Here is a 26,908-nt window from a genome sequence, read left to right as displayed (position 1 = left end):
TGCAAAGAAAGAAAAAGTATAGTTGTTTAGACTTCCATCTTGGGAATGGGATTGTTACTCTCACTTTAGAAACTCTTTTCTGAACATCATGTTGGCCTAAAGGGCATTATCACTCATTGCTATTGATTTTGGACAACAGATTCTCTCTGGGTTCAGATGATGAGGCAGATCTCGTCAAGGAACTTCAGAGTATGTGCTCCAGCAAATCGGAATCTGACATAAGCAAGGTAAGCTGGACGCATGGTGAACACAGTGACTTGCTTCACTCCATACACATAGGCTTTACCTTTATGTAGGTGATGACACTGGGACCACATCAAGAAGAAATTTTTATTGACTGATGTGGTTGATGTTCCAGATCAAACCTTCACTCAGATAATTATTTAAACAGCAGGAGAGTTCTCTTTTCTTCTGAAAGACCTAAAGTTAAAATGATGTGTTGAATGCATTAGCTCATCACACCGACCTATTTGGGCAGCCTCCATTCTTTATTTAAGTGGTGCTGTGGATGGAACCTAGGGTCTTATATATATTAGGTCAGTACTCTGTCACTCAATACTACCCAATCCTTGTTTTGTTTTATGTTTGAGACAGAGGTCTTGTTATGCAGCTCAGGCTGTCACTTTGGCATGTAAACTATGGGTATGAGAGAATGTTAGCCAGCTTCATGGGAGCTTAGGTTATAGACTGAGTGACAACACCTTTCTGTATAAATAAGAAAAAGAATGAGCCTGTATAATGCACATTGTCATGGTGTTTAAGCTGTGAAATATGAGATACAAGTATGGAAACCAGTGACCCAAAATCTCAAAAGAAAACATTAATAGCATCAAGTTTAACCTGTTTCAGTACTCAGATATCTAGAGCAAGTTTGACCAGACTTTCTTATACCTTGAGAGACATAGAGAGATAGTCACAGCCTGCACCGGTTCCCCTGAAAGACTCGGCTATTATGCCCAAATATTCATAATCTCTAGAACAAAGTAGAATTGACTACTTTCTTTAACCTTTCTGGAAATGAACTGAAATTCTTAGCCACTGGAAAAGAAAAGGTAATGATTAAAATCTTGCACATTATATATCCTAACTTTTCTTGCCAAGTGACTTTTTTCTTTTTGTTCCTGTGCAATTCTTTTGTTGTTCTGATGTTTTTCTTTTTTTACTTTTTTATTTACTCTTTTCCCTTACTTCTAAGTTAAGAAAAGACTTCAATTCTTTCCTGTAAGCAGTACAGGTTTGGGGGATTTATATACATACAGGTAACTAACTCTTCACTTGGAGAGTTTTCCACTTTACCATTTAGCTGTGCTCCCAGTGACCCAACTTTTGGTACATTGTATATTTTCCAGATTGCTGATTCTAGGGATGACTTAAGGAGTTTTGATAAATTAGCAAACAGCCCTGCGTTTTCAGCACCTGTTAATAATCCGAGCATGCCAGTGTCTCAAAAGGTAAGTGTCCTATTGTGTCTTTGTGTCCAACATGGGACAAAGAAGGTTGGTTATAAAATTAATTTCATAACTCTTACAGTATGAATCACAAAGGTTTTTGCTTTGTCTTGTTTTGAGGGGGATTTTTTTGGTGGCACTAGGGTTTGAAATCAAGGCCTTGCACTTTCTAAGCAGGTGCTCTGCCTCTGAGCTATGCCATCAGCTCTTTTGTGCACTGATTATGATATAGGGCCTTTTTTTTAATCCTTTTTTTGTAGTTCCCTGAGCTACAATCTGCCTCTTCTATACTTCCCATCATAGCTGGGATGGCAGAGATATATCACCATGCCCAACTACTTCTTTTTTAGAGATGGAATACTATGGAATTTGCCTCCTGATCTCAGCCTCCCATGTAACTGGGATGACAGCTGCCACTGCTATTGGTTGAGAGGGGGTCTTCCACGTGTATGCCCAAACTGAACTCAGCTTTCTCTCCTCCTAATATCAGCTTTCCAAGTAGCTAGGATTATAGACATGAACCACTAGTGCCCAGAAAATTGCAAAATTATTTTTGAACCACATCTATGAAATCTATGAGAAATAGAATAAAGTCAAGATTGTTCATTAATAAAGATTATAAAGATGATTTCGATAATGTATTGAAATGATGACCAGGAAATGCATTTTTTCTTTCTATTCAATAGATTTGTTTTCTATTTAATAGTTTAATTTTATTTCAAACTTTGGGATGTCTTTTGGGGAGATCTGTCTTTGCTTTTGTTCTTATATGCCAAAGAACAAATAGTGTTAACTTCTTTCATCTTAGTTTAATTTTTTAATTTCTAAAATATATTGAATTTTGAAAATTTCTCAGCAAAAGGCTGAATGATAATAAGACATTGTAGGTATATTTAAAACATCTTAAGTTTTTTCCCCACTGAATATGCTAAACTGCCAGAATGTGTACTACAATTCCATGAAAGACTTTGCTTTAAAGACAAATCAGAAAGGCAAGCAGAAGAGCCAAAAGTCGAGCAGATTCTATTAACCTTCAAAATTGCTTTCATGTCTGCAGCACCAAAGCATTGTTGACTGGTTAATAAATGGCAAGAGACAGCATAACATGGTGTTCCTGAGTGAACAGAAACAATGAGGGGACTTCTCTCTGCCTGTTACTTTGTGAGGATGCAGATTTTACAGGGGCTCTCGGTGATAGATGATTTGTTCACCAGGCCATGTCGGTTGCCCTGCCCATCCTGTGCTCCCAAGGCATCGAACAAAGACATGTGCATGTGGTGTGAGGCAGGTGGGGTGCAAAGAGCAGGATTATAAAGTAATCATGGTGTGACTATTAAATTATTCATCTTTATCTCCTGGCACCTGCCATCTTGCTGCTTATTAGACTTCAATTTGAGTCAATTATATGTGAAACTGTGGGAACTGAGTATGTTGAAGGAAGAAGGCAATGGTAGGGAGCTGCAGGGCTAAGGTCTCTAATCAAACACTTAACATGGTAAGCAGTGAAGAAAGCCATGACTTCCAGTCTCACTATGTCATGTTTACCTTCGCTTTCCCAAACTGGGGAGAGTTTACAAGCATACCACAATTTAAAGAACATTAAAGGAAGAATAACCCCCAGAGAGTGACCTGCAGTCATTACTGAGCATTTTTGTCAGAAAATCCTTTGCTCAGAGGCTGGCCCTTGGCCATCTTTAAAGCTTCAGTTCTCATCCACGAATGGTTATGTGCTTTGGGCTTTAGTTAATTAGAGACTAGAGCATAATGGTTTGGTCCCCTAGAACCATTCCTTGTGGAAGTAGAGCTCTGGGATCTCAGGACAAATGAGCTTTAAAAACAAAGTTCTCTTTGTGTATCTAGACTCTTGAAAGGAACTATGTTTGTTTAAATGAGCGGTTTGGGACAGCCGCCTCTTGCCCCTTTCTGCCAACTGAAGGTGTTTTTCTCAGGATCTCCAGCAGAGGGCAAACTACTACTTGCTTACAAGCCTTCTTTCTGCAAGCCACCAGGCCCTTTCCTTTTCTGTCCTGCTGATAACTAGCATTTCTTGGTTCCATGCCTAGTTTCTTCCGATTTCAGGAAATAACCTTTTTATAGGTAAGAGCACTCATGTTACTTGAAATAACTTTCTCCTTCACAGCTAGAAGGCCAGAGTGCCTCTCACAGATAGGGACAGCAGCCACAAGCCTCCATCCTCTCCATTAACCTCCTCTTCATGCAGTGTGACTCTCGACTGCTCTAACCGAGAGACTGTAATTGAGTTTATTAACAAAGAGTATATTAGTCAACTTGTTTAATTAATACTTTCTTCTTGTGTACGTGGAAATGGATATCTTAAACCAGAGACAAAGAATTTTATCTTTGTTAGTATAATAAAAATCCACTTGAAGGTGTTTGTTGTTTGTTTTCTTTGTCTTTTTTTTTTTTTTAACTCTAGTGCCCAGACCCTGCTCTGTAGAGGTTATGATGTGATTTGGTCTGAGGTGCAATCTGGACCCTGGGGTTCCCTTTAACCTCTGCTCTGTCTCTTGTTATTTTTTGTTTTTCTTTTCTTCTTTTCTTTCTCTTCTCTTTTAGAAGAAGCAACATTTGTTAAGACACCATTAAAGGAAAATGGCAGGACACTTGGCAAAAGAATCATAGTGCAGCTCTTGCTGTTGGCCAGTATGAGGTGGTGACAAGCTTATATGGGGTTGGTGGGAAGTTTGTTGGTTGGCTATCTCCCTTTTGTGAGTCCTGTTTTCAGGCTCTCTCTTTTGTATACTATGGTTTGAATTTGGGGTATATGGAAACAACTTGAGAACTCAGATTTTACATCTTCATTCCATCTGGCCCATTTCCCAACCGTGGCTCATTTCTGTATTCCAGTTGGCCCATTTCCTGTGGTTGATTCTCCCTCATATTCCACCCGGACCTTTATGTTTCTCTGTCCACAGTATGCCCTTAAATGAAGCCTTCTACACAGACGTACATGCACAAATAAATGCACACACACGTAATCCCCATGCACATACCCTACAAAACAACAGAACTAATTTTAGTATAAATGGGGTGAACATCTGATCTTCTTGTCACCGTTTTCAAGCAAGTAGAAGTATACCGATGTCTATGCACAAGTTGAGTTATACCGGTGTCTATGTATTATGTAGTTCTGACAAGGGATATGGATCCTGACTATTTCAGAGCTCCTTGCTGATGATGTACAGCCAGGCATTTGGAACTCACTATAAAATGAAGCTGTAAGGTGTCAACTTCCTTATTTTCAAGCTCCTTTCTTTCTTTTCAAATGTATCCTTAGAGCAGTTGATGCATAACTATCTACATAAGGTTCCACATGTCACAGCAATCTATACACTTTCTCACCTGTGTCTTTTCATCCTTCCTCTACCCCTGGAACATGCTCTCCCTTCACCTGTAAAAGGGTGGAGCACTGTACGTATTTTCCTTCTATTCATATCCCATCTAGAAAGTTATCAGCATTCAGTTACAGTATTGAGTAAGTAAATTACTATAATTTAACAATAATTCTTTAAGGCTAAATAATTAAAGACTAGGGCAGTGCCTTTCTGTATGGTTTTCCTTTGCATCTAACATACATAGCAACATTTTCAGTAAATGTAGATGCTTAATGAAGGCAACCTTGCATTCAGCACCCAGTCTCAGGCACTTTGGGGAGGATGCCTGGGGCCTTTGCTTGGCTGCCAGGAGGTGTCAGGACAATTTCTGTTTTGTGCAGGACACTCTTCCCAGGTATTTTCTCTCTTCTTGTGCACCCAGCCTTGAATAGGTATGGCCAGATAGCTTACCCATGTTTTCATCCACCTCCTCACACTCTGTCCTCTCATACCTACAGACACTGACTCAGCCCAGATATGCACAGTGTTAGCTCTTGTGGGTGCTTCTTGAAACTCCTATTATGTGGACATTCCCCTGTCTCTCAAACAATAGAGTAGCAAAGATTGCCCTGTACATCTCCCATCCTCCCTCAAGCCTTACCACTAACCTTGTGGGAGTCAACAATATGGGTGAAATTAAGTTTTGTTTTGTTATTTTCTAACACACTCTCTTTTAATTTGTGCTGAGGATGAAACCCTGCACCCTTGTGCGTGTCATATAGATGTTCTATCTCTGAGCTGCAACCCCAGCCCACAGTGTATTCTACATGTGTCAAATTTGCTGGTGTTTTAGAACAAATTAAATTTGAAGCTGACCTTACCAGGCCTTTACTTAAGGTCCATTTTACAGGCATACAGAGTCATTTCTGATAAGGAAAAAAGAAGTTGGATGGGTGCCTGTATTGTTTTCCCAATTACATATTAGCATGTGACTAACTTTTTGACTTGCCACAAACAGTACAGTTATCTCTCACTTTCTTTCTGGCAACTTGACAGGATTAGCTTCTCTAAAACAAAAGCAGAATGTGCTAATGAGACAGAGTGTCACCTTCCATTTCACCTTTTTACCTACCATAAAACACAAATGGAGATGACAAGGACCCACTGGTGTATCCCACTGGAGCTCTGCCTTTTCCCCTTGGCTTCCTGGGATATAGTTGGTTGTAGAATAATATAGCTGTTTTTTGATTCTCTATCGAAGCAACTGTTGTTGTCCAAACTATACTTTAGCAGCTTGGCCCTCTTTCTTTCCTTTCCCCTGTAATTAATTTGCTTTGGATCCCATATCCTCCCCCTCTTTATTCTTAAATCATTACATACTTAGTGTTTGGGGAAAATCAGAGTGATCCGTTCTCTAGACAAAAGGTACTTTAGAATTGTCCAGCTATCTAACCATTTAGGATGATAGCTGATTCTTTTTTTTTTCTTTAGTGATTTAGGGATGCTCTCATGGACACCTGCTGAGCTTCAAAGAATTGTTAAATTCTGAGTGGACTTTAATAGATAGAGTTGGAGGGAGAGGGAGTTTAGAGCTTAGTGATAGGTCTAGGAATTTGAGCCTTCTGTAGATAGTGAGGACTTAAATCATCCCTTTCCTCATTCTGCATGCCATGTAGCCATAATTCTTTGCTCATTTGTTAAGACAACATTAGATCAGGTAAAGAGCGAGAGGAAGTTATTAAAGATAAATGAGGTTTCCTGCTCAACGGAGGGAACAGGACTGACCAGTAATGAGCTAAGAGGAAGGCATTAGTGAAATTGAAAAAGTATACACTGGACATAGGGGTGAATTATGTGACTAATGGGTAGAAATCCAGTTCTCAAGCTCCAAGATTAACAAGAGCTTCAGGTGGAATTCTGGGAACTTTTAAATGATGATAGTTGAGACACAGAATGGGTAAAGGGGAATGATGACCACTTGTGTGAACAGAGAGCGTTCAGAACTATGCTTTCTAGCTGACTATTAAGTCAGTTGAGCAAAACCATAGCAGAGTTAAGGTTGGGGTTCTCAATTATGGCTGTACATCAGACTCACACAGGAAACCTTTTTAATATAAATAATGTGTCCATGGCAGTTAAACCTAAATTGTTTGTGGATCCATTCCCAGGTGACTTTAGTGTTGGCCAATAGTGAGGACCATCAATTTCAGATTCCTGGAAGAATCCAGCTGACAGTTTCCATGAAAAGTCATGTTAATGATTTTGCCCATTCTAGTTTTAAGTCTTTTTAATGGTTGGTGCTATTTGGTTATATTCATTAGTACTATCAAAAGGGAAAGTAATCAATACCTCAGAAGTAAACAGAGGGGCTGGGAATATGGCCTAGTGGCAAGAGTGCTTGCCTCCTAACACATGAAGCTCTGGGTTTGATTCCCCAGCACCACATATATGGAAAACGGCCAGAAGGGGCGCTGTGGCTCAGGTGGCAGAGTGCTAGCCTTGAGCAAAAAAGAAGCCAGGGACAGTGCTCAGGCCCTGAGACCAAGGCCCAGGACTGACCAAAAAAAAAAAAAAAAAGAAGTAAACAGAGCAGTTCACCAAAGAGGTCTCTTATCCCATTAGTAAAACATCATGCCATACAGAGAAAAACACTGAGGCTGATGAGAAAATCTGAGTTCTTGTCCCAGTTTGCTCACTCTGACTATGGTAAGATGACTAAATCATCTTACCTTTCTAGCTCTTGGATTCCTCAGAACAGAAATAGGAGCAATTGGCCTGTGATCCAGAGGATGGTGAACACTAGATAAAATTAAAATGACAGCATGTAATTTCTCAGTATGGAAATTTTGAGGCATAGAATTGCTGGGCAGGAGCATGTAAGCTCCAGTAGGGCAGGGAAGTATCTTTCAAGTTGTCCAATAGAACATACTTACCTTGTACAAAATGCTTAGAAAGTATTGTTGAAATTCAGAAAAGTGACTTGCTCAAGTTAACTTAAAGAACTAACTACCCACAGATGATTACTGTGTTAGCTTTCTGTCACTATAACAAATACTCAAGAGAAACTCTTTGAAAGGAGGAATGATTGAAGTCATGGTTTCGGTTCATGGTTGGCTGGTTCTCTTGTTTCTGGGCCCATTGTAAGGCACAGCATTCTGGTGGAAAGGCAGTCTAGAATGGAGCTGTTCATCTCATTCATAGTAGCCTCCAAGAACACACTTCATGACCTTGTTCTATTTAGGCACTCTCTTAAAAGTTGCCATCACTTCCCAGTGACATGAAACTGTGAATGTATCAGTAGATTAATGAGGTCAGAGCCTTCATGTTCCAGTTACTTCTCATTGATTGAATCCACCAACTCAAGACAAAGCCATCAACATATGAGCCTGTTGAGGCGGAGTCTTCATAGGCAAATACGAATAGCTTATACTATGTCCAATTTAGTAATCTCCTCAGGCCTGGTATTTTGCAATGTTTTTGTTGGTAAAGGAATCTCAAATTCATTAACAGTTGATTCACCAACATTTTTTTTCAGGAGACTCAGGAAAATCAAGCAGAGATCAACTGGAATTCACTACTTCTTCCTTTAATTTCTCCTGTAATATCTCTGCATAGAGAGAAACTCCCAGGTTTTCTCAGAAAGAAAGAATGAGGAATGATAATAGAAATGGGTAGCAATGGTAAATATGTTTTCTTTCTCTTCTCTTATAGGAGGCAAGTCCTCTGAGCAGCCATCAAACTACCGAATGCAGCAATAGTAAATCAAAGACTGAGTCGAGTGTCTCAAGAGTTAAATCTTTTCTTCCTGTTCCTAGAAGTAAAATTGCCCAGTGTTCCCAGAACACCAAAAGAAACAGCAGCAGCAGTAATACAAGGCAACTAGAAATCAACAACAATTCCAAAGAAGAGAATTGGAACCTACGCAAACATGAACAAGTAGAAAAACCTAACAAATAGGCCTGCCTACAAGATTCTCACTAGTAATTTCTTCTGTACATTTCACACAGAAACCAAGGACAATAAAGTGTAAATAACTTCAAATGAATACAATGTTTTCATTGTAATATAAAGTACGAGTGCAGGACCACTATTCAAGTTTTTGTAAAGAATGTATTTATAACCCAACTTTTCAAAAAAATTCTATCAGACTGAACTTAAAAGTTATGGCAACTTTTCAAGTAGTTTTATAATAGAAATGTTGTAATAGTTTTAAGCGAATAAGTTCAGGGTATTAAAATATAACCATCTGTGTACTGTATATTACTGTGTACATATGTACATATGTATGTATATTTAAGGAAGTCCACAAATCATATTACATACACATTATGAAATGAGTACAACATTGGGATAGATAACACATACCACCTTAAGTGGTGATCATAATTTTATGTTCACCTAATGGGGAATAACTAGAATGGGGCAATAACAAATCATTTCTAAACAGTTTTTTTTTTCCATTAAAAGCCATATTAAATATTTTGCCTGTTAAATTCTAGTTTTACATTTGGGATCTTTTAGTAGTTACATTGCCATTTGGCTGCAGTGTGTGTGTGTGTGTGTGTGTGTGTGTGTGTGTGTCTATGAGTTTGCATTATGACTCTTGTAAAATATGAAATTATAATGCAATAAAAGTATTATCTTTCTTACAGAAGTTTTGTATCTCCATGGATATTAAAAATACCTGTAAAAAAGTCAATAAATTAATTCCAAGTTAACTTCCTCTTCACTGTTATTTCCAGTGGCACCACTTCTAATAAAACTGGTATTTTCTGGACATGTTTTTTCTAAAATTATTGAGGACATTACTTATTCAACACAATTAAGGTTCTTTGACATCAAATGAAATTATTGGATTAGTGAAATAATGTTGCTCTATATTCTATGTATGGCTCTTAGTAGTTCATCTATATAGTAGATGACTTATGTTTAATGTAAGAATCCTGATAAAAAATATTCTTCATGCTATTATATTCCAGATACTCTCACACACACACACACAAAAAGACTTAACCAGGTGCTGGTGGCTCACATCTGTAATCCTAGTAACTGAGGTTTGAAGCCAGCCCTAGCAGAAAAGTTAATGACATTCCATCTCCAAAACAACCAGTATGAAGCAGAGCTAGGGGTGTGGCTGCCTGAGTAGATCATGAGCCATGAAAGCCAGCCAAGCAAATGAAAGGACATGAGTTTGAACCCCAATATCACCAAATGAAAAATGTTGGGGGTTTTTAGCCTCCCACGCTCTCCTGTCCTGCAGGAGAGACAGGATAGCACACCCCACACGGACGGGTCCAGGAAGAGGATAAGAGGGCTGACAGACTGCCACCCAGCCCCCCTCTCGACGGAGGACCCACAGACAGTCCGGGAGCCAGTCAGCGCTAAGACTCATTTTATGGCGGCAATGAGCTGTTCTTTTAAAGGGGCCAGAGGGTGGTGGAAGGGGAGGGGTACGTGCACCTACATAGGGCCTGGGATTTGATGTCTGAGCTGTCCATCAGGGTGGAGCTCCGAGGGACCTCCCTAAGGGGCGGCCTAATTCTACGTCACAGCCCACAGGACCGCCTCCAGGTTCACCACCAGGCACCATCTTGGCTACACATGGTCCCAAGGCTGGGAGGCGGGGCTAGCTAGAATCGCCTCTTAATGATGCAAGGCATCTGGGCGGGCGTGCCCCACAAAAAAGACTTAAATGATGCTCCAGCAATAAAACACCCATTTTCTCCATACATATCAAAAGGATAAGAAGCTTTTTCTTGTCTGTATTTAAATATGAAATTTCACAGAAAATCCTGTATCAGAAATATAAGCAGCAAAGATTATGTTACATGGGGTAATATAAAATATCCTTCCCACAATTTTCACACACATCAGCAGTCTTCCTGGGCTTTCTCACTACAAGGCAAATCCTGGGGGAAGGGGTAAAACTCCAGTGCGATGTCCCAGGAAAGGGTGTAGTGAGCTGGAAAAATTGGAGCAAGAGGCACAAGTGGAGCAGAGGGAGAGACTGAGAAATAGGCTTAGGCTTGAACATAGCCTTCAGAGAGAACAAAACTGCAATCAAAGTTCCAGAATCAACACATTCAGATTCAGTTGTTTCTCCTGCATTTTTCTCCTGTTCAATTGCAACTGGTTAGATTATATCTGAGTTGTTTGTAATAAAGCATTGTGCTTCTATAGGCAGCTTTTCCAAAACTAAGTATCCATTAGAGCACTCAAAGATCCAAGTTGAGAAAATAGAACCAACTTTGGAAGGCACAATTGCAATGGCCATTTATAGTGATCTATGCAATTTTGATTTGCTAATAAAAGTCAACTTATGTACTTTTTATAATGAGATGACAGCAAGACATCTGCAAGGTACATTTATATCAAGAGTTTTTAAACAGGTACTTATCATTGCATGATTATATCAATTTAGTGAGTAATAACTGTCACTTAAAAAGTAGAACAGTATAGAACATGTCAAACTTCCTGCTGTCAATAAAATTTAACGTTTCTGTTTCCATTATGTAGTTGAATAGATGTATGTCCATGGAATTAATGATGTAATTGTGGGTCATGGCCAGAAGTTTTGAATGTCAAACTCATATAGCAAAACCTTTGGGCTTTGACTGACTTTCTAAGAAACTACACTATTTGAGTTCTCCCTTGAATCTACCATATTTCAGCAAATACATTTGTAAACACTTGCCTATCGTCCAATGTATTTACTTAAAGGTTTATAGGCAAATTTTAGCTTATACATATGAGAGAAACATGCAGTCTTTATCTCTCTGGGCCTAACTTACGCTAATTTGTTACAAGTCTTTCCCTTTCTTTACAAATGGCACAATATCATTTCTTCTACTGGATGAGCTTTTTTGCTCAAGGCCAGTAGTCTACTACTTTAAGTCACAGAGCCACTTCCAGTTTTCTGGTGGTTAATTGACGATAAGAGTCTCAGGGTCTTTCCGGCCTGGACTGACTTCAAATTACAGTCCTCAGAATTCAGCTTCCTGAGTAGGATTACATAGATGTGAGCCACCAGCACCTAGCTTAGGCATTCTGTGTGTGTGTGTGTGTGTGTGTGTGTGTGTGTGTGTGTGTCTGTGTCTGTGTCTGTGTGTGTCTGTGTGTTGGTTGTGAGGCTTGAACTCTGGGCCTGGGTGCTGTCCTTGAGCTCTTCAACTCTCAGCTACTGCTCTACTACTAGAGCCACAACACCACTTCTGATTTTTCTTGTGGTTAACTGGAGATAAGAGTCTCATGGATTTTCCTGTCTGGGATGGCTTTGAACTGCTATCCTCAGATCTCAGCCTACTGAGTAGCTAAGATTACAGGCTTGAGCCACCATTGCACAGTAGGCATTATCCTTAATAAATGACTCGCTACAGAAAAATCACTTTCTGAAGGATTTAAGTAGTTAATTAAGGTAGTTTCAACTAGGTAGCCTATGATGGTCTGGAATTCATGATCTTCCTATTTCAATCTCCCAAGTGTACTTTCTCAAATTGTGCGATAATCTATTTCTCTGCAAGTCATTTTAACACTTATGTCCTACAGGTGCCAAGGGACTAAATCGGTGAATAAATATCCTCTGTTCCTTGGTTTTGACTGAATAGACACGTTTAGTTGTGGACCATAATGCCTATTTATTGTTGAGAGAAGAATATGGAGCATGCACTGGGAAAGAATGATGAGGATAATACTCAAATATCCTGAGGTCAGGACACTGAACATCTCAAGACTTTAACGTACTTGTGGGAAAGAAGAAATGAGGGATTTTTCAGTTTCACAGGAAGAAACTATTTTTTTTTATTTTTGTAGGTAAAAAAGAACAGAAAGATGAAGTTCATTTGATTTTTAGGCATCTGTTCTAAGCGTCCTAAACATTCAATATTTTATTTTCTCCCTAACAAATGATTCCAGAGGTGTTTAAGTCTAAATACAATAATATTTTCACTCATCTTTTAAAGCAAAACCAGTATGAGTTGGTTTTGTCAGCCTAGTTTGTTCAGACTCTTCTGAAAATGTATTCTGGAATTTTCAAGATGACCTTGTAAGTCCTGGAATAGGAACTAGTGTAAGATGCAGTGCCATGCGGTGTAACTTGAGAAGTGAAATGTTCCAGGCCCACTTCCTCTCTCTTCCTTATTTCTGAATCATCTTATTAAAATGTGATCTTTTTGGTATTTTCTAATAGGTGAATAGAATGCAAAAATTAATATAATGAAACTCTTTGTTCTGCTCTTGAGTGATTTATATCATTGACCTTTCTGGGCCTGGTTTTTAATTTGAAATAAGCACAAATTTTAACTCAGGAAATCTTTGCTTCTAAAAGTTATCAGTTGCTTCCAATAACCTGGATGTTGTTTCCTTTTTTTTTTTTTTTTTTTTGGATTTGGAGCTTTTATTGGAGTACAAGTGGTTTGCAGGTGGATTGTGGATGTTGTTTTCTTTCTTACTCAAGTGCTGAGGAAATGGATCAGGTCCCCATGTTTCACTAGAAGAAAAGAACCAAATCTAGTCGAAGAAACTGCACTCAACTTCAGATGATGGCCCAGGAACATATTGTTGGGAGAAGATACAGTGAAAGAACATTTCTGGAGGCAATGAGGAGCAACAGGCCAAGGGGAAATTAATTCAGAAGCTAGAAAAGTGAGCAAAAGGAAAGACCAGTGGTGCCAGCTGAAGAACAGAGTTCTGGTGATCACACATTTCATCTAGCCTGTGCTAGCCGAGTCTTTGTTAACAATAATGAGGGGAAAGGAGATGAAGGCTTTAACGTCAAACAAACAAACAGGAAAATTTCTCTTAGCTACTTGAAGCTGGACTTCATTAATGCCTCACTTGCTTATTTTTACTTCCAATACTTAATTCACTATGATAGATGTTGGATGAGAACTATGAAAGTGAAGCTGATTATGACATAATGGTAGTGTTTCAGCTGAACCAGGAACACCAGCTGAGTGGGCACCAGATCAGTGCCCATGAATTCACATCAACAGACTTTCTCCCTGGCCACTACTGGCTACCTTTTCAGAATTCCTCTCTTAAATCATGATTCCTAAAGATTCCGCAGTCATTGGGCTTTAGAGTTTTCTAACCCTAAAACAGATCTCTGTTACTCTCTTTTCTCTTAACCATACCTGGACAATCTGACAAGAAAGCTTGAAGACGGCTCCTTTTGCACTTCAGAGAAATTCAGACCACACAAGCTCCATCCCACATGGAAATCAGAACCCTTAATCCAGCCCCAATACTCACAAAACTCCAAGTAAATTGGTTCTTACTGATGTCTCAATCCATTTTTAGACTTCTTAGTAGTCAGTTCTGCTTTCCGAGAAGATTTTAGGTGAGCAGTAAACCTCATAACTTCTCGGGGTGTGAGCAAGTGTGTGTGTGTGTGTGTGTGTGTGTGTGTGTGTGTGTGTGTGTGTGTGTTTTCATCAGGTTTGATCTTTGAACTACACTTTGGGTGAGAAGTTTCAATTTACCATGATTGATGACCAAAACACCATCTTCTCTCCCATCCTTTGAGATGATATATACCTCATTTAATGATATAAATGCTTATACATTAAGTATCTTTGCCTTTAAGCCTAATATTTACTGAATGTACTTGAGAATTTCTGGACCAACTAATCTCTTATGCAATGTTCACGACTGGAAGGTCAAATCAGTCTTGGAAGTCTTGTGGTTTATGTCTTAAAAAAAATTTATTTCAGAAGAAGACTACACCCTACTAGACTCAAATATACCAACTTCCCCATTCATCAGAACATTGTGCTGCCAAGATAAATCATTTGCATTTCTTCCCTTGCCTTCATAAACAGACATATTTCATTACCTCTTGTGCCCTCTCAAAAATGAAGTCCATATTGATGGAATCACACACATAGTGCTTTGGGAGAAGACCTCAGATTAATCATCTAAATGTCTAATAATTTTAAATCTTGCCTACATTTCCTTTTAGAAATAAACAACTTGTATATCATAAAGTTAAGTTCGTAGTCTTTTCAGAGACATTGATAGAGTTATGCTTTAGTAGAACTCACTTATATAGGATTCCATATAAACTGTATTTCCTTTGAAGTAGAAAAATTGTCTACCTTCTCCAAGATCTGCCATTCTTATCCAGATGAGAAAGGGTCTAGTCTAAATTTAAAATGTGTTATTTTTTTGGGTGAGTGTGGCCTGCCCATAATCTCAACTACTCAGCAGGTGGAGATAGGAGGATCATGGTTCAAGGTCAGATGGAGCAAAATCAGAGGTCTTGGCTGGGTGTCAGTGGCTTATACCTATAATCCTAGCTACTCAGGAGGCTAAGATCTGAGGATCACCATTCTAACCCAGCCCAGACAGGAAAGTCCATAAGACTCTTAACTCCAACTAACTACCAGAAAACTGGAAGTGGTGTTGTGGTTCAAGTGGTAGAGCACTAGCCTTGAGCAAAAATGCTCAGGGACAGTGCCCAGCCGCAGAGTTCAAGGCCCACTACCAACAACAACAAAATCAGGGGTCTTCTATGAGAAAAACCAAAATAAAGCTAAAAGGGACCTAGGTGTGACTCAAATAATGAAGCACATGCCAACTAAACATGGAACCCTGTACCAAAATAGATAAATAAATACTAAATAAGTGAAAAAAAAAGAAGTATTACTCTACCAGATCAATGATCCATACACATCAAAGCCAACAGTTATGTGCACTTCCAAAATAACAAACAGATGAAGTATGATGGCTTTGGTGGAACCCTTAAAACAGAACTCTTGATTTTGAGTTAATGTCCAAGTCTTCACAATCAACTGAGAATTCAAGCAATTTCATTTTTATTGAAAAATTATTTTAAAAAATAGATACTTTTCACACTCAAAGCAAGCCTCTCTACTTGAGTAAACTCATGTGTCATATGAAAGTGGGGAGAACCTTTCCCCTCACCCAACGCCCTCTCTTTTCCATCTCAGCCACACCTTGAGACAGCACAGCTGCCTATGTCACTTTGTCATAGCACCAAATATCTTTGTTTTGTGCTCTCCCATTTCCCAGCTCAAGCCTGTAGTTCCTAACTTGAGATAATTGCATTTTTGATAACATATCCAACTTTCTCTTGCAAACCCTTTCCTTTTTTAAGTCAAGAGTACCAGGTAGAGCCACTCTCTTCTGAACTATCAGAGTTGGCATACCATACAGATGAGGCCAATCAGACCCAAAGACAATTCAGATTCTGTTAGAACCAACATCTTGGCCAGCTTAACAGGCAAGATTGGCCTTATATTGAGTCCACACAAAGAAAAGCTAATAGAAAATAAGATAGAACATTAATAACAGGTCAGAGCACGGAGATATGGCAGTACCTTAGAATTGTCATATGAGCCAAAAGATACCCCTTTTTCTATAAGCTATTTTGGACAGCTTTCTGTGTCTTGTGTTTGCTAGTTCTGAGTTATAAACTTCCTATCATGTCATGACATATTGTACTTTAATTTATAACAAGGAAAATAACTCTCGTCTCTACCCCAAAGGAATTCTCTAACCATTGTTGCCAACAACACATGTTCCAGTTCGATTGCATGCTTTGATATGATATAAAACTTTGGATATTACACTTTGTTCTGCTTAAAGTTGGAGATAAATTCTGTGTTTAGTTATAAGCATTGGATCAAATAGAGTGGAGAGAACAGACCCAATGTCTGTTTCTATATGCCACAGAATGGGAAAAAGGGAAAATCTAAGCTTGAGATAATATTAAGAAAATATTTCTAAAAACCTTCCCGTTGAACACTAAGTCTTTATAAAAACTTACAAATATGTATGAACTTAAAGTAAATTGAGTATTTATTAGGGCTAGGATAGAAAGATTGGTGGGAAGAGCTGAAAGTTATGAAGTTTCATTTTTGTGTGCATGTATGTATAGTGCTGAAGTCTGAACTCAAGGCCTCAAATTTGGTAGGCAGTCACTGTAGCACCCTAAGCCACACCCCTGCCCTCCCTTTTTCTTCTGGTTATGTTTGTTTTGTTTTTGTGCCAGTTTTGGGGCTTGAACTTGGGGCCTGGGTTCTGTTCCTGAACTTTTGTACTCAATGCTAGGACTCTACCACCTAAGCCACAACTCTACTTCTGGCTAAAATTTTGGTGGTTAATTGGAGATGAGAGACTCAGTTTATCTGCCTCAGCTGTCTTCAAACTGTGATTCTCAGATCTCAACCGCCTGAGTAGCTAAGATTACAGGTTTGAGCCACTGGTGCCCTGCTTCTCTAGTTACTTTTTAGATAGAGTCTTCCTTTATGACAGAGGCTGAACTGAACTGCCTTTCTCCTACTCATGCTTCCCAATGTAGTGGGGTGAAAGGTATGCATTACCATGCCCAGCCTCGAAGTTTCTTTTTGAGATAACAGAAGTGCTCCAAATTCATTGTAATGATTTTGCATAACTGTGAATATACTAAAATCTATCAAGTTGCATACTACAAATAAGTAATTGTGAAAATTTCAACATAGGAATTCTACCACACATGTTACACATGCTGTTTAATTCTTTTGTTTTAATTTAATTTTATTGTCGAGGTGATGTACAAAGGGGCTACAGTTACTTAATAAGGTAGTGAGTACATTTCTCACAATCATATTATAAAATATTCTGTAGAAAATATGAAGATAATGCAGTTTGTCTCTAGAAGGGGCATCTGACTTTTTTCCTAAATAATTACTTATTTATTGTCAAAGTGATGTACAGAGGGGTTACAGTTTCATACGTAAGGCAGTGGGTACATTTCTTATACAATTTGTTACGCTCTCACTCATTTCTTCCCCCTCCACCTTCCCTTTTCCCTTTCCCACTATGAGTTGTTCAGTTAGTTTACACCAAATGGTTTTGTAAGTATTGCTTTTGGAGTCGTTTGTCTTGTTGTCCTTTGTCTCTCGATTTTGATATTCCCTTTCCCTTCTCTAGTTCTAATACCAGTATATACAGTATCCAGGGTACTCAAGATGAGATACAGTGATAGCACAGGGACAACCACAGGAATGGGATACAAGAGGATCATCAACAAAAAAAGCTACAGTTTCACATGGCATGTTGAAAGTAATTACAACAGTGATATAACACTCATTTCCATAACATGGAGTTCATTTCACTTAGCATCATCTTATGTGTTCATAATGGCATAGCTATTGGGCTCTTGTGATCCTCTGCTGTGACTAGCCTAAACCTTTACTAATTATTCCCTATGAGGGAAACCATAGAGTCCATGTTTCTTTGGGTCTGGCTCACTTCACTTAGTATAATTTTTTTCCAAGTCCTTCCATTTCCTTATGAATGGGGCAGTGTCATTCTTTCTGATAGAGGCATAAAATTCCATTGTGTATATGTAACACATCTACTGAGGGGCATCTGGGTTGGTTCCATATTTTAGCAATGACAAGTTGTGCTGCAATGAACATTGTTGTGCTGGTGGCTTTAATGTGTTCTTGTTTTGTAATCTTTTGGGTAGAGGGGCATCTGATTTTTATTTCAATTATTGATAGTTTAGAAAAGAAGTTTTTAGCATCATTGGTAACTTCCCATCATTAAAATTCTGGCTCACAGAATGCTTTCCAGCTATGGACAAGGGTGAATCAGTTGGCCTTGTTAGCTGCCCCACAGTAATCTGTGTCAGAGAACAAAGTCTGATTTTTTTTCCCCTTGAAATAGAGGATACAGCTTGATTCTGGATGAGGTGTGTCAGGTCCTAGTGGAGGACTTGTGGAGGTAGATCTGGCCCAGAGCCATCAAAGCCTCAATGTGATTATGGCCACTGCATTATTCTGTAGCCTTAGAGGAGAATGTTTAGAGGCTTAGAAAGGGTCAGAATAAATAAAGGTCTCCAAACTTTAACTTCATGGTGTTACAGGGTTTAAGGGAGGAGATTCCACGTCACCTCAAGAGTCCACCACTCAGAGATAGTCTTAAGCAAAAGTATGGGTTTATTTGGGGTAGCAAAAAGTGAACTGACCAGCCAGGGGTGCAGCACAGACTCGGGAGCTGAAACTGCAACAGTGAAAAGCAGGCTGATCAGCCAGGGACACAGTGCAGACCAGGGAGCTGCCACCATGGCCCTGAGCAGTCCTCAAATTGGGGCTTATAAAGGTAAAAGCATAGCACAAATGTAAGAGGTTGACACAGAGTAGAGCAAGCAACAAACAAGTTAAGCAAGCCAATTACAGAAGCAGAATTTAGGGGTCAGGTTGACCTAATCTACTCCACCCAACATTTCCTACCATGTTTCCCTAATCGAGATGGAGTCAGCTCTGCTCCCTACAACAGTGGTAAATTTCATTGACAGAGTCCTAACATTAAGACCGAGAAATGCACAATAATTAAAATTAATTATAAATGTCTCCCAAAAAGAAAGGAAAAAGGAAGAGACTCAAGCAATGAAGGCTTTTGCTACAGTGAAGAACACAGCTAAATGTGATGACAGAGGAGTCCACCAGCATGCTTCACTGGTCTACAGATTGGCCATTTTGACACCAGTCAAGATAACCTTTTGTCTTATTTCTTCTTGTGTAAGTAGAGAGGAAACCTAGTAGCCTTCAGTCCAATGCCACAGTGATTTGGCAATCCAATGCAAAAGTTGAGGGGTGACTGAATGTTGTCACATGAGCTTCCTACAGCTATAGGTCCATCAAGTACTCATGTCTTACATGGTTCTTTGCCAAGGCAGCATGGAACGTGCTTGGCCAGGTTTATTCACCTGGCACTTATCAAATGAAAAGGGATAGCTGTAAGCACTGTTTGGAAAATATTTTGGGAAGGACTGCCAAATCTCGACTCCAGAGGATTATTGGATCAAAGGGGAAATTGCTGGTTGAAGTGAACCTCTGAATGGCTGCTGTGTGCAGATTCAAACAGGCAGACTGAGTGTTACAAGCTAAACCATTGAGAACTCCAAAATGGCAACTTCCTTCCCTAACTCTCAAGGTAGAAAATATAATGCAAAGAAAAGGGTTAGAGACCGGTTTATGATGAATAGGGAAAAAAAGAGTTGCCCTCTGGGCGGCAGACTGCTTTTCACATAGAAGTTTCCAACACATTTGAAAGGAGGGTAAGCATCCCTTTGGTAGCCCCTTTCTTCCAAGGGTGATATCCATGTACAACTTACTTTTCTTCAGGACATGAAGTTTCTAGCTCTAATACATTGCATACTCTTTCTTTTTCAGATGGTAACAACCCCAATTTACTGCTTAGGAGGATGAATATATCTTCATAATCCTAAAAGTAAATACTGTTAATACAAAAGGATTATCAAAGTAAATCTACTGTGTTCTGTTGACCTTGACTAAGTTTTCTAAAGATGATATCTTTTCCTGTAAAGGCAAGGTATCTTGATTGACCAATAGTAACAACATAGCTGAAGATGACAGCTGAAATTTCTGATCTGAGTGTTTACCTTATATAGAGAACTAAAACTTAAAAAAAAAGGAGATGGAAAATCATTAATTCTAAAACATGACCACTGGAAGTACTGGTAAACTTTGTCAGAAAAGTCCCTTAAAGTGGCTTATTGTGTTGTACAAGTGTCCAAGGATTTTAATTTCATTAACAACTTTATTCATTTCTCTGCACCACATTGCAAAGCCTAGAGTGAATCAGTCCATCGAGAATGAATTTTCTTTACCAAGGTTCACTGTATCTATCATTCATACTCAAGGTAATGAATCCAGACCTAGTGTGACGGGCTGTTGTCAGCTTCCTATGAGAAACAGCCATACCTTTGAAGAAATTCTTTACTGTACAGAAAAAATAAGAAATTATATAAGAAGGAGGCCACACATGACAGTATAAGATTACACTTCACACTTTCCAGTAGTTTCTATACCGAGTTACCAGAAAAGTGAAAGAAAGAACCAACCCATCAAACACATTATTGAGTAGTGAAAATACTATTAAAATTATTCGCTGGAAACCAAAACACGAATCCAGGTGAATAACGAGTGAGTGGGTAAATGACTGAGTTTGTTTTTTGGAGACAGGGTCTTACTATGTAACCCAGACTAGCCTAACATTTGCAGTTTTCCAAACTCAGCTTCCCGGATGCTGATTTTACATGCACATGTCACCAGGCCTGGCCAGAATCCAATCACTTACTGGTAAATGAGGATTAGATGATATAGCATAGCTACTTCCCTCTCTTTCCACCTGTGGTTTACAGATTCACTGGCAGATGAGAAAACTCAGTATTTATGACCTTTCACCCATACTGTTGTGTACCAAGCATCTATCATTTCCTGCCCAAGATTATAACCTAGTAAGGTTATTACAATTCAATAGAGGAACTATTTTTGTGCAGTGGGTATTACACCAATATGCATGACTTTTAAATGTATGGGATGGACGAGATAGAGTGGTATCAGTTGTTCTTGGGGAATAAGGAAGTGATCCTCTGCAGCTCCTGGAGTATGTGACATCAAAATTCACTCCACTGTGTGCAATCGAACTTAGGAGTGGGCAGATTTAAAGAGCAACTGAGCAGCTCATTAGCAATTCAAGGATGAAGCAGTCATCATCCATCCCAGATGAAGGCCCTACTTAGGAAGATTTCAAAAGAGGAGAATAACTGGTGCTAACACTGTGTGAGACAAACAAGATAATAAACATGTCACAGTTACTTGCTCTCTGGATCCAAACCAAAGCCACCTCTATGAGATTTCTTTTCCTCGTGTCTCCTTCATCACTGCTCAGGGACTGTACCTTTTCTGAAGTCCAGTTGGCCTCCTTATACTGTTCATCAAAATAAACTCTTCTCTCTCTCTCTCTCTCTCTCTGTCTCGCTCTCTCTCTGTTTCTCTCTGTCTCTCTCTGTCTCCCTGTCTCTGTCTCTATCTCTCTCTGCTTTATACCCCATAAGACTGAAAGTATATTTTAGTGTTTAAGTAAAGAAAGGACAAGTTGCTAAATATTTTCATTTTATAATACTTAGATAACGTTAGAACCAAGAGCATCAATAGCAAGCAATCAGTCATAATCAGTAATAAAATCTACCTTCCTCATTTTTTGTTTTGTTTTGCAGAGCTAGAGATCAAACTCAAGACCTTGCATATACCAAATAAGTGCTCTAACACTGATATACATTACCAGACCCCAAATCTCCCTTTATTTCCTCTCTCTAGAGGGAAATCATAACTATACCTTGTTAGTGTTTATGTTATATCACAGTCTACTGCAGTTCCCGTTCTCAGGGACCCTTAGTGTGGCACAGATCTTTTCTTTCAGTCTCTGCTGGTCCCAATTTCCATTCCTCAATTCACATTAACCCCCAGATTGAATTCTCTCCTTTTCCCCTTCATTCTATCCAGACCAAACCATTTACCATAAGAATAAATATGGCTATGGGGTAGAAATTCCCTTGTCTTTCAGTTTTCCTTACTCTTTGATATCCAAACACAGCCAGTTGTGTCAGTGTTTTATCAGTGAAGACATTGCTTAGATGTAGTGATGTGGCAAGTATGTTTCTGGTGGTTCCACTTGCTAACCTTTGAGTTCACTTCTGATCTGCTTTGAGCCCAGGCTTCCAACATGCTGCTTCTAGCAAAGGACTGAGCATATGGAAGGCTTACAAGTCCTTCTAAGTGGGACACTGGATCTTCTTAATGACAGACTTTGGCTACCTACCTGGCTGTCCTTCCTTTTTAATTCACAAGTTTCAAACCTACACTGAGGTTTGAAGAGTATCCACACATTTTCTTGCTCCTCTTCTATAGACTTTGTGCTTCTCCAATAAATTCTTATACATCTAATTACATCTTGGTATCTGCATGTGGAGAATACAAAATAATTCTTGGTGGGTATGGTGTCATACAACTATAATTCATATAATCAGGAGACAAAGGCAGGAAGGATTGCAAGGTTAAGGTCAGCCTGCACTCTATGAGCGAGGTCAAGGCCAGCATAAGCTACATTGTGAGTTCAAAAATCAAACAAAAATACTCATCACAAAAGCATGTCTTTCTCTTTTCCTTGATAAATATTTTCAAGATTTTACCCCTCCAAAGATCTTTTGGTTTCTTTCATCTTCCCTCAATGTTAAGTCTTTCCACTAAGCCTGAATTTAAGTATCAAATGGACTCATGACAAAATGAGAAGGAATTTCTAACCTCACAACTGACATCTCTTTCCTATTGAGTTCATCTTGCTTTTTCCTCTTCTTACTATTGAATCAACTAAAATGTGCATTGTATCCATTCTACTAGCAAATCATGTATGAAAATACTCCCTGTAGATCTTAAAATTAGAAGGGAAATCTGGTCTTTTTCCTTCCTTTAGAAAGTATGGAGGTCATATCTGTATCTCAATATAGACATGGATAGCTTGGAGCCAGAGGGATTACTTCAAAGCCACCTAAAAAGTTTGTCATGGGCTGGGAATATGGCCTAGTGGCAAGAGCACTTGACTCGTATATGGGAAGCTTTGGGTTCAATTCCCCAGCACCACATATATAGAAAACGGCCAGAGGTGGCGCTGTGGCTCAAGTGGTAGAGTGCTAGCCTTGAGCAAAGAGAGGCTAGGGACAGTGCTCACTCAGGCCCTGAGTCCACGCCCCAGGACTGGCAAAAAAAAAAAAAAAAAAAAAAAAAAGTTTGTCATAAAAGAAAACTAAGACCCTGGATTCTGCTTCATCTGTGCAATGTTCCTCATGCTCTCCACACAGAAGGAACACAAGAAGGAGGTCACGTGTGCAACAGAGGCTTCCTAACCACAGCGGGACATGGAAACATCCTTCAGACTGTTCCTTCTCACTCCATGAAACACAACCTGAGTGTATCTGTATAAACAGATACAACTTAACCTCTTCTGATTGTCACCTGAAACAATACTGTCTTCCTGGATGACACCTGATGACACTACCACAAAATCTGACAGGCCAGTGTCGCTGTGGCTCAAGTGGCAGAGTGCTAGCCTTGGGCAAAAAGAAGTCAGGGACAGTGCTCAGGCCCTGAGTTCAAGCCCAGGACTGGCAAAAAAATAATCTTAGAAAAAACAACATATAAGCAATGATTCAAATAAGTATTTTTCAAGAGCCTATTTTAAGTCTTTCCAAGAGCCTGATTGTTTACCTCTTTACCTTTCTATACCTACCCTTGGGGCAGAGGTTGCATTAGTAGAACTCAATAATAGCTAATTCCTGAAACCAAGCTCTTTCAAACAGTTCCAGGTGATTATATTTTTATATTTTCTCACTTGCTATATATGATTGGTTTTAATATAAACTAGTATAGTTTATTATTGATACAGTATACTGTATTATTCTCATTTTGAGGAACACATTCTATTCTTTACTCTTCCCTTGTACTTCTCCAACTGAAACCAGCTCAGACAGGTACAACTGTTCACGTGGGGGCAGTGCTCCAGAATGCCTAAGAGAGCTTATTGTGGTTACCCACAGTAACCTGATCCAGAGATGCAGTTTCATTGACCATGACTACTTATCAAAAAAAACCCAACAAACTTGTCACAGAGATAACGAAGTTAACATAAGTGTTATTATTTTGTTCTCCATAGCAAAAAAAAAAAAAGCTGGACAACAATACCCATTTTACTTGAGGGAGAAAGAAAGCAACTTCTTACATTCTGAAAAGATATGGATGGACATCATAAAACTAGATAGCACACAAAACAAGTGCCTGCAGGAGAGTTATTTCACATTTATTAAGAGCATTCTGGTTTCCCCTTTGCTTGAGACCACTTAGAACCTGAGCTACTTTTCTTTAAAGTAGTATGTGACTACTCACTCACTCTGAGGTGCTACAGGCTAATCCAGTCCACCCTCTTCCTGTTTCCCCAAAGGCAAAGATTCCATAGACCTAGGGCAATAATCATTCAAGAAGGCTCAGCACCCATTCTTTCAAGAGTTAGGCCGTTCCCATGAGTTCTTATAGCCCAGAAGACAGAAACTGGGAAAAGAGTTTGGGGAGAACAAAAGAGATAATTTAATGCAAGTTCTTCTTTAACAAAATAGAATATATGTTCATTTCTTTAAATGCCTCTAAAAATAAAATGAATGATATAAATGTCAAGTCCCCAATGCAGAAACAAGTAAGTTTTTTCCCCTAATTCTGAGAAGATAAACATAGTGTAGTTTGTTGTGCTAACTTGTCTTCTTTCATAAGAATATTGCCTTGTTTCAATTTAAACATTCTTTCAGCCTCTTCCAACCCCAGACTGAAATGAAAATGTAATCACCAAGCTTTATGTGCCTTTCCTGGATTGGGCCCCATGTGTATGTGAAATCCATTAGATATGCATAAACAGGGCAAATTATAGAATAATTGCTTAACTTCAAAGGATGTTATCTTATAATAAAAGGCACCTCCAAATCCTAAAAAAAGCAGAAAATGCAAATAAAAGCCTTAACTTCCCTTTTTATTAACAATCTCCCCGTTATTTTTTTTTTAAAACTAAAGGTTAATCTCTTCCAAATGATGTTGCTCCTGCTATAAGAGCAACCTTGAGAACGGTCCAAGATTTAGAAATGATCCTGGAGAACCATGGGATTGGATAGTGATCATCTCCATTCTTAATTTAATTTGTCTCCATAATTCTAAGACTTGTGCTGTGTTCATATCCCTGAATCTCTTCAGTCTTTCAGTGTCAGTGAACTGAAAACTGTGATAAAAGTAAATTTTATTTCTTAGCCTGTTGGATTTGTTAGGTGTTGAAGGTTAGTTCCTTTATAGTTAGTGGTATCAGGTTCAACTAGAACCACACATTGCAAACAACACAAGAAACTTCTTTGTGCTTTCTGGCACACTGAATGTCAGGCATTCCCCCAGCTAGTGATTTATTACATTGAAATGTCAGTGGAGTTGCTTAGAGTAACTAGCTTTTTAAGACAACACAAAATTATTTCACTCGGAGTCATTTTAGTGATGAGAGAATAGCACTTAGGCTTTCTTCTCAAACTTGATGTTTGTTTGTTGGAATGTTACTCTTGATGGGAACTGAGTCAAACACTGGAAATACTGAAAGATCTTCAGGAAATACTTTTTAAATGGATCTCTGACCAGAGAAAGGGACCAGGAAAATAGTGGGAATTGATTGAAATTCTTGAAATTTGTATGTGCAGTAGACGTTTCTCATTCAAGTATTAGATTGATAAGGTTTCTGCACTTTACAAAGTGAAAGTATTGAAATATAATTTAGTTGTTTGAATTCCATCTCTTAGGAGATCAACTGGGCAGAAAGCCCCACTAGGCAACCTATTAGTGAGGTTCTATTTGAAAAGCTTGAAGTATACTTACTTGACCATGGAAAAAGAACAACAACAAAAACCTTTCTACATTGTCACTAAATCAAGTGCAGTGTGTGAGCACTTGTGGATGGTCAGAGAACAAAAGCATCTGTCAACTAATGGGAAAAAAATCCAAAAGAAAGATGTCAAAATAGGAGAACTAGCGTATGTGACTTTCTGAAGGAGTCTCTGAACCCCTCAGCAGCTACCTACACAAAGCATATGGATTCCATATGAGGGTAGTGACTCAAATGGACTCCCACCTTTAAAACACCAACACCAAATCTGTTAGATAAGCTGCTGTTCATTGAAGCAAAGATTGAATCATATTTAGAAATGAATCATATTAGAATCATATTTAGAAAAAGAATCATATTTTTGTGCATGGAACTGCATTTAGGCACAGGTCCCTACAGCATATAAATTCAGGGCAGATCATGGATTTGCAAAAGCCTCAGATTGTTCTTTTTGCTGGAGAATCTGGCCATGACAGAGGTGATTTCCATTTGGAGAGCTCTATAAGGAGAAGCTGAGAGCTAACTCACACAATCTTTGTTGAGGGGAGGTAACAAAATATGATTGTTACTTCTCTGCCTTTTCCACTGTAGGTAAGAAGTCTCCAGAGCTTCACCAGCTCTGAAGCCCTTAGGAAAAGTTGGGAAATTGATGAGGAAATTTCTCATGTTACTCCTCTCATTTCTACTGACATCCTAACAATAAACTCATATTGCCAAAGGTGGTGTGTGTATAGGGATTCTTCTTATGAGCTCAAAGAGCCTAACCAATTCAACTGTGAAATACAATATGAGACATCCCTCTGGGGTTATCAACAGCCTGTGAGAAAGGTGGTTTCTCTCCACCCTATTTCTTCCTCA

General features: G+C 38.9%; 1 protein-coding gene across 1 annotated transcript in view; it reads left to right on the top strand.

Annotated features, from left to right (window-relative positions):
- Positions 1–9,560, top strand: part of Cttnbp2 (cortactin binding protein 2) — a 124,754-nt gene extending 115,194 nt beyond the window's left edge. Inside the window, exons 21-23 of the mRNA XM_048340116.1 lie at positions 140–227; positions 1,350–1,451; positions 8,495–9,560. Coding sequence (XP_048196073.1) covers positions 140–227; positions 1,350–1,451; positions 8,495–8,740 — 436 coding nt within the window. The 3' untranslated portion in view covers positions 8,741–9,560. The remainder of the gene's footprint in view (positions 1–139; positions 228–1,349; positions 1,452–8,494) is intronic.
- The last annotated feature ends 17,348 nt before the right edge of the window (positions 9,561–26,908 follow it).

The sequence above is a fragment of the Perognathus longimembris genome, chromosome 2 (genome assembly GCF_023159225.1).
Source record: "Perognathus longimembris pacificus isolate PPM17 chromosome 2, ASM2315922v1, whole genome shotgun sequence".
In the NCBI taxonomy this organism is placed as follows: domain Eukaryota; kingdom Metazoa; phylum Chordata; class Mammalia; order Rodentia; family Heteromyidae; genus Perognathus; species Perognathus longimembris.
Note: the sequence above shows the minus strand (reverse complement) of the source record. Positions and strands in the feature narration are given on the sequence as shown.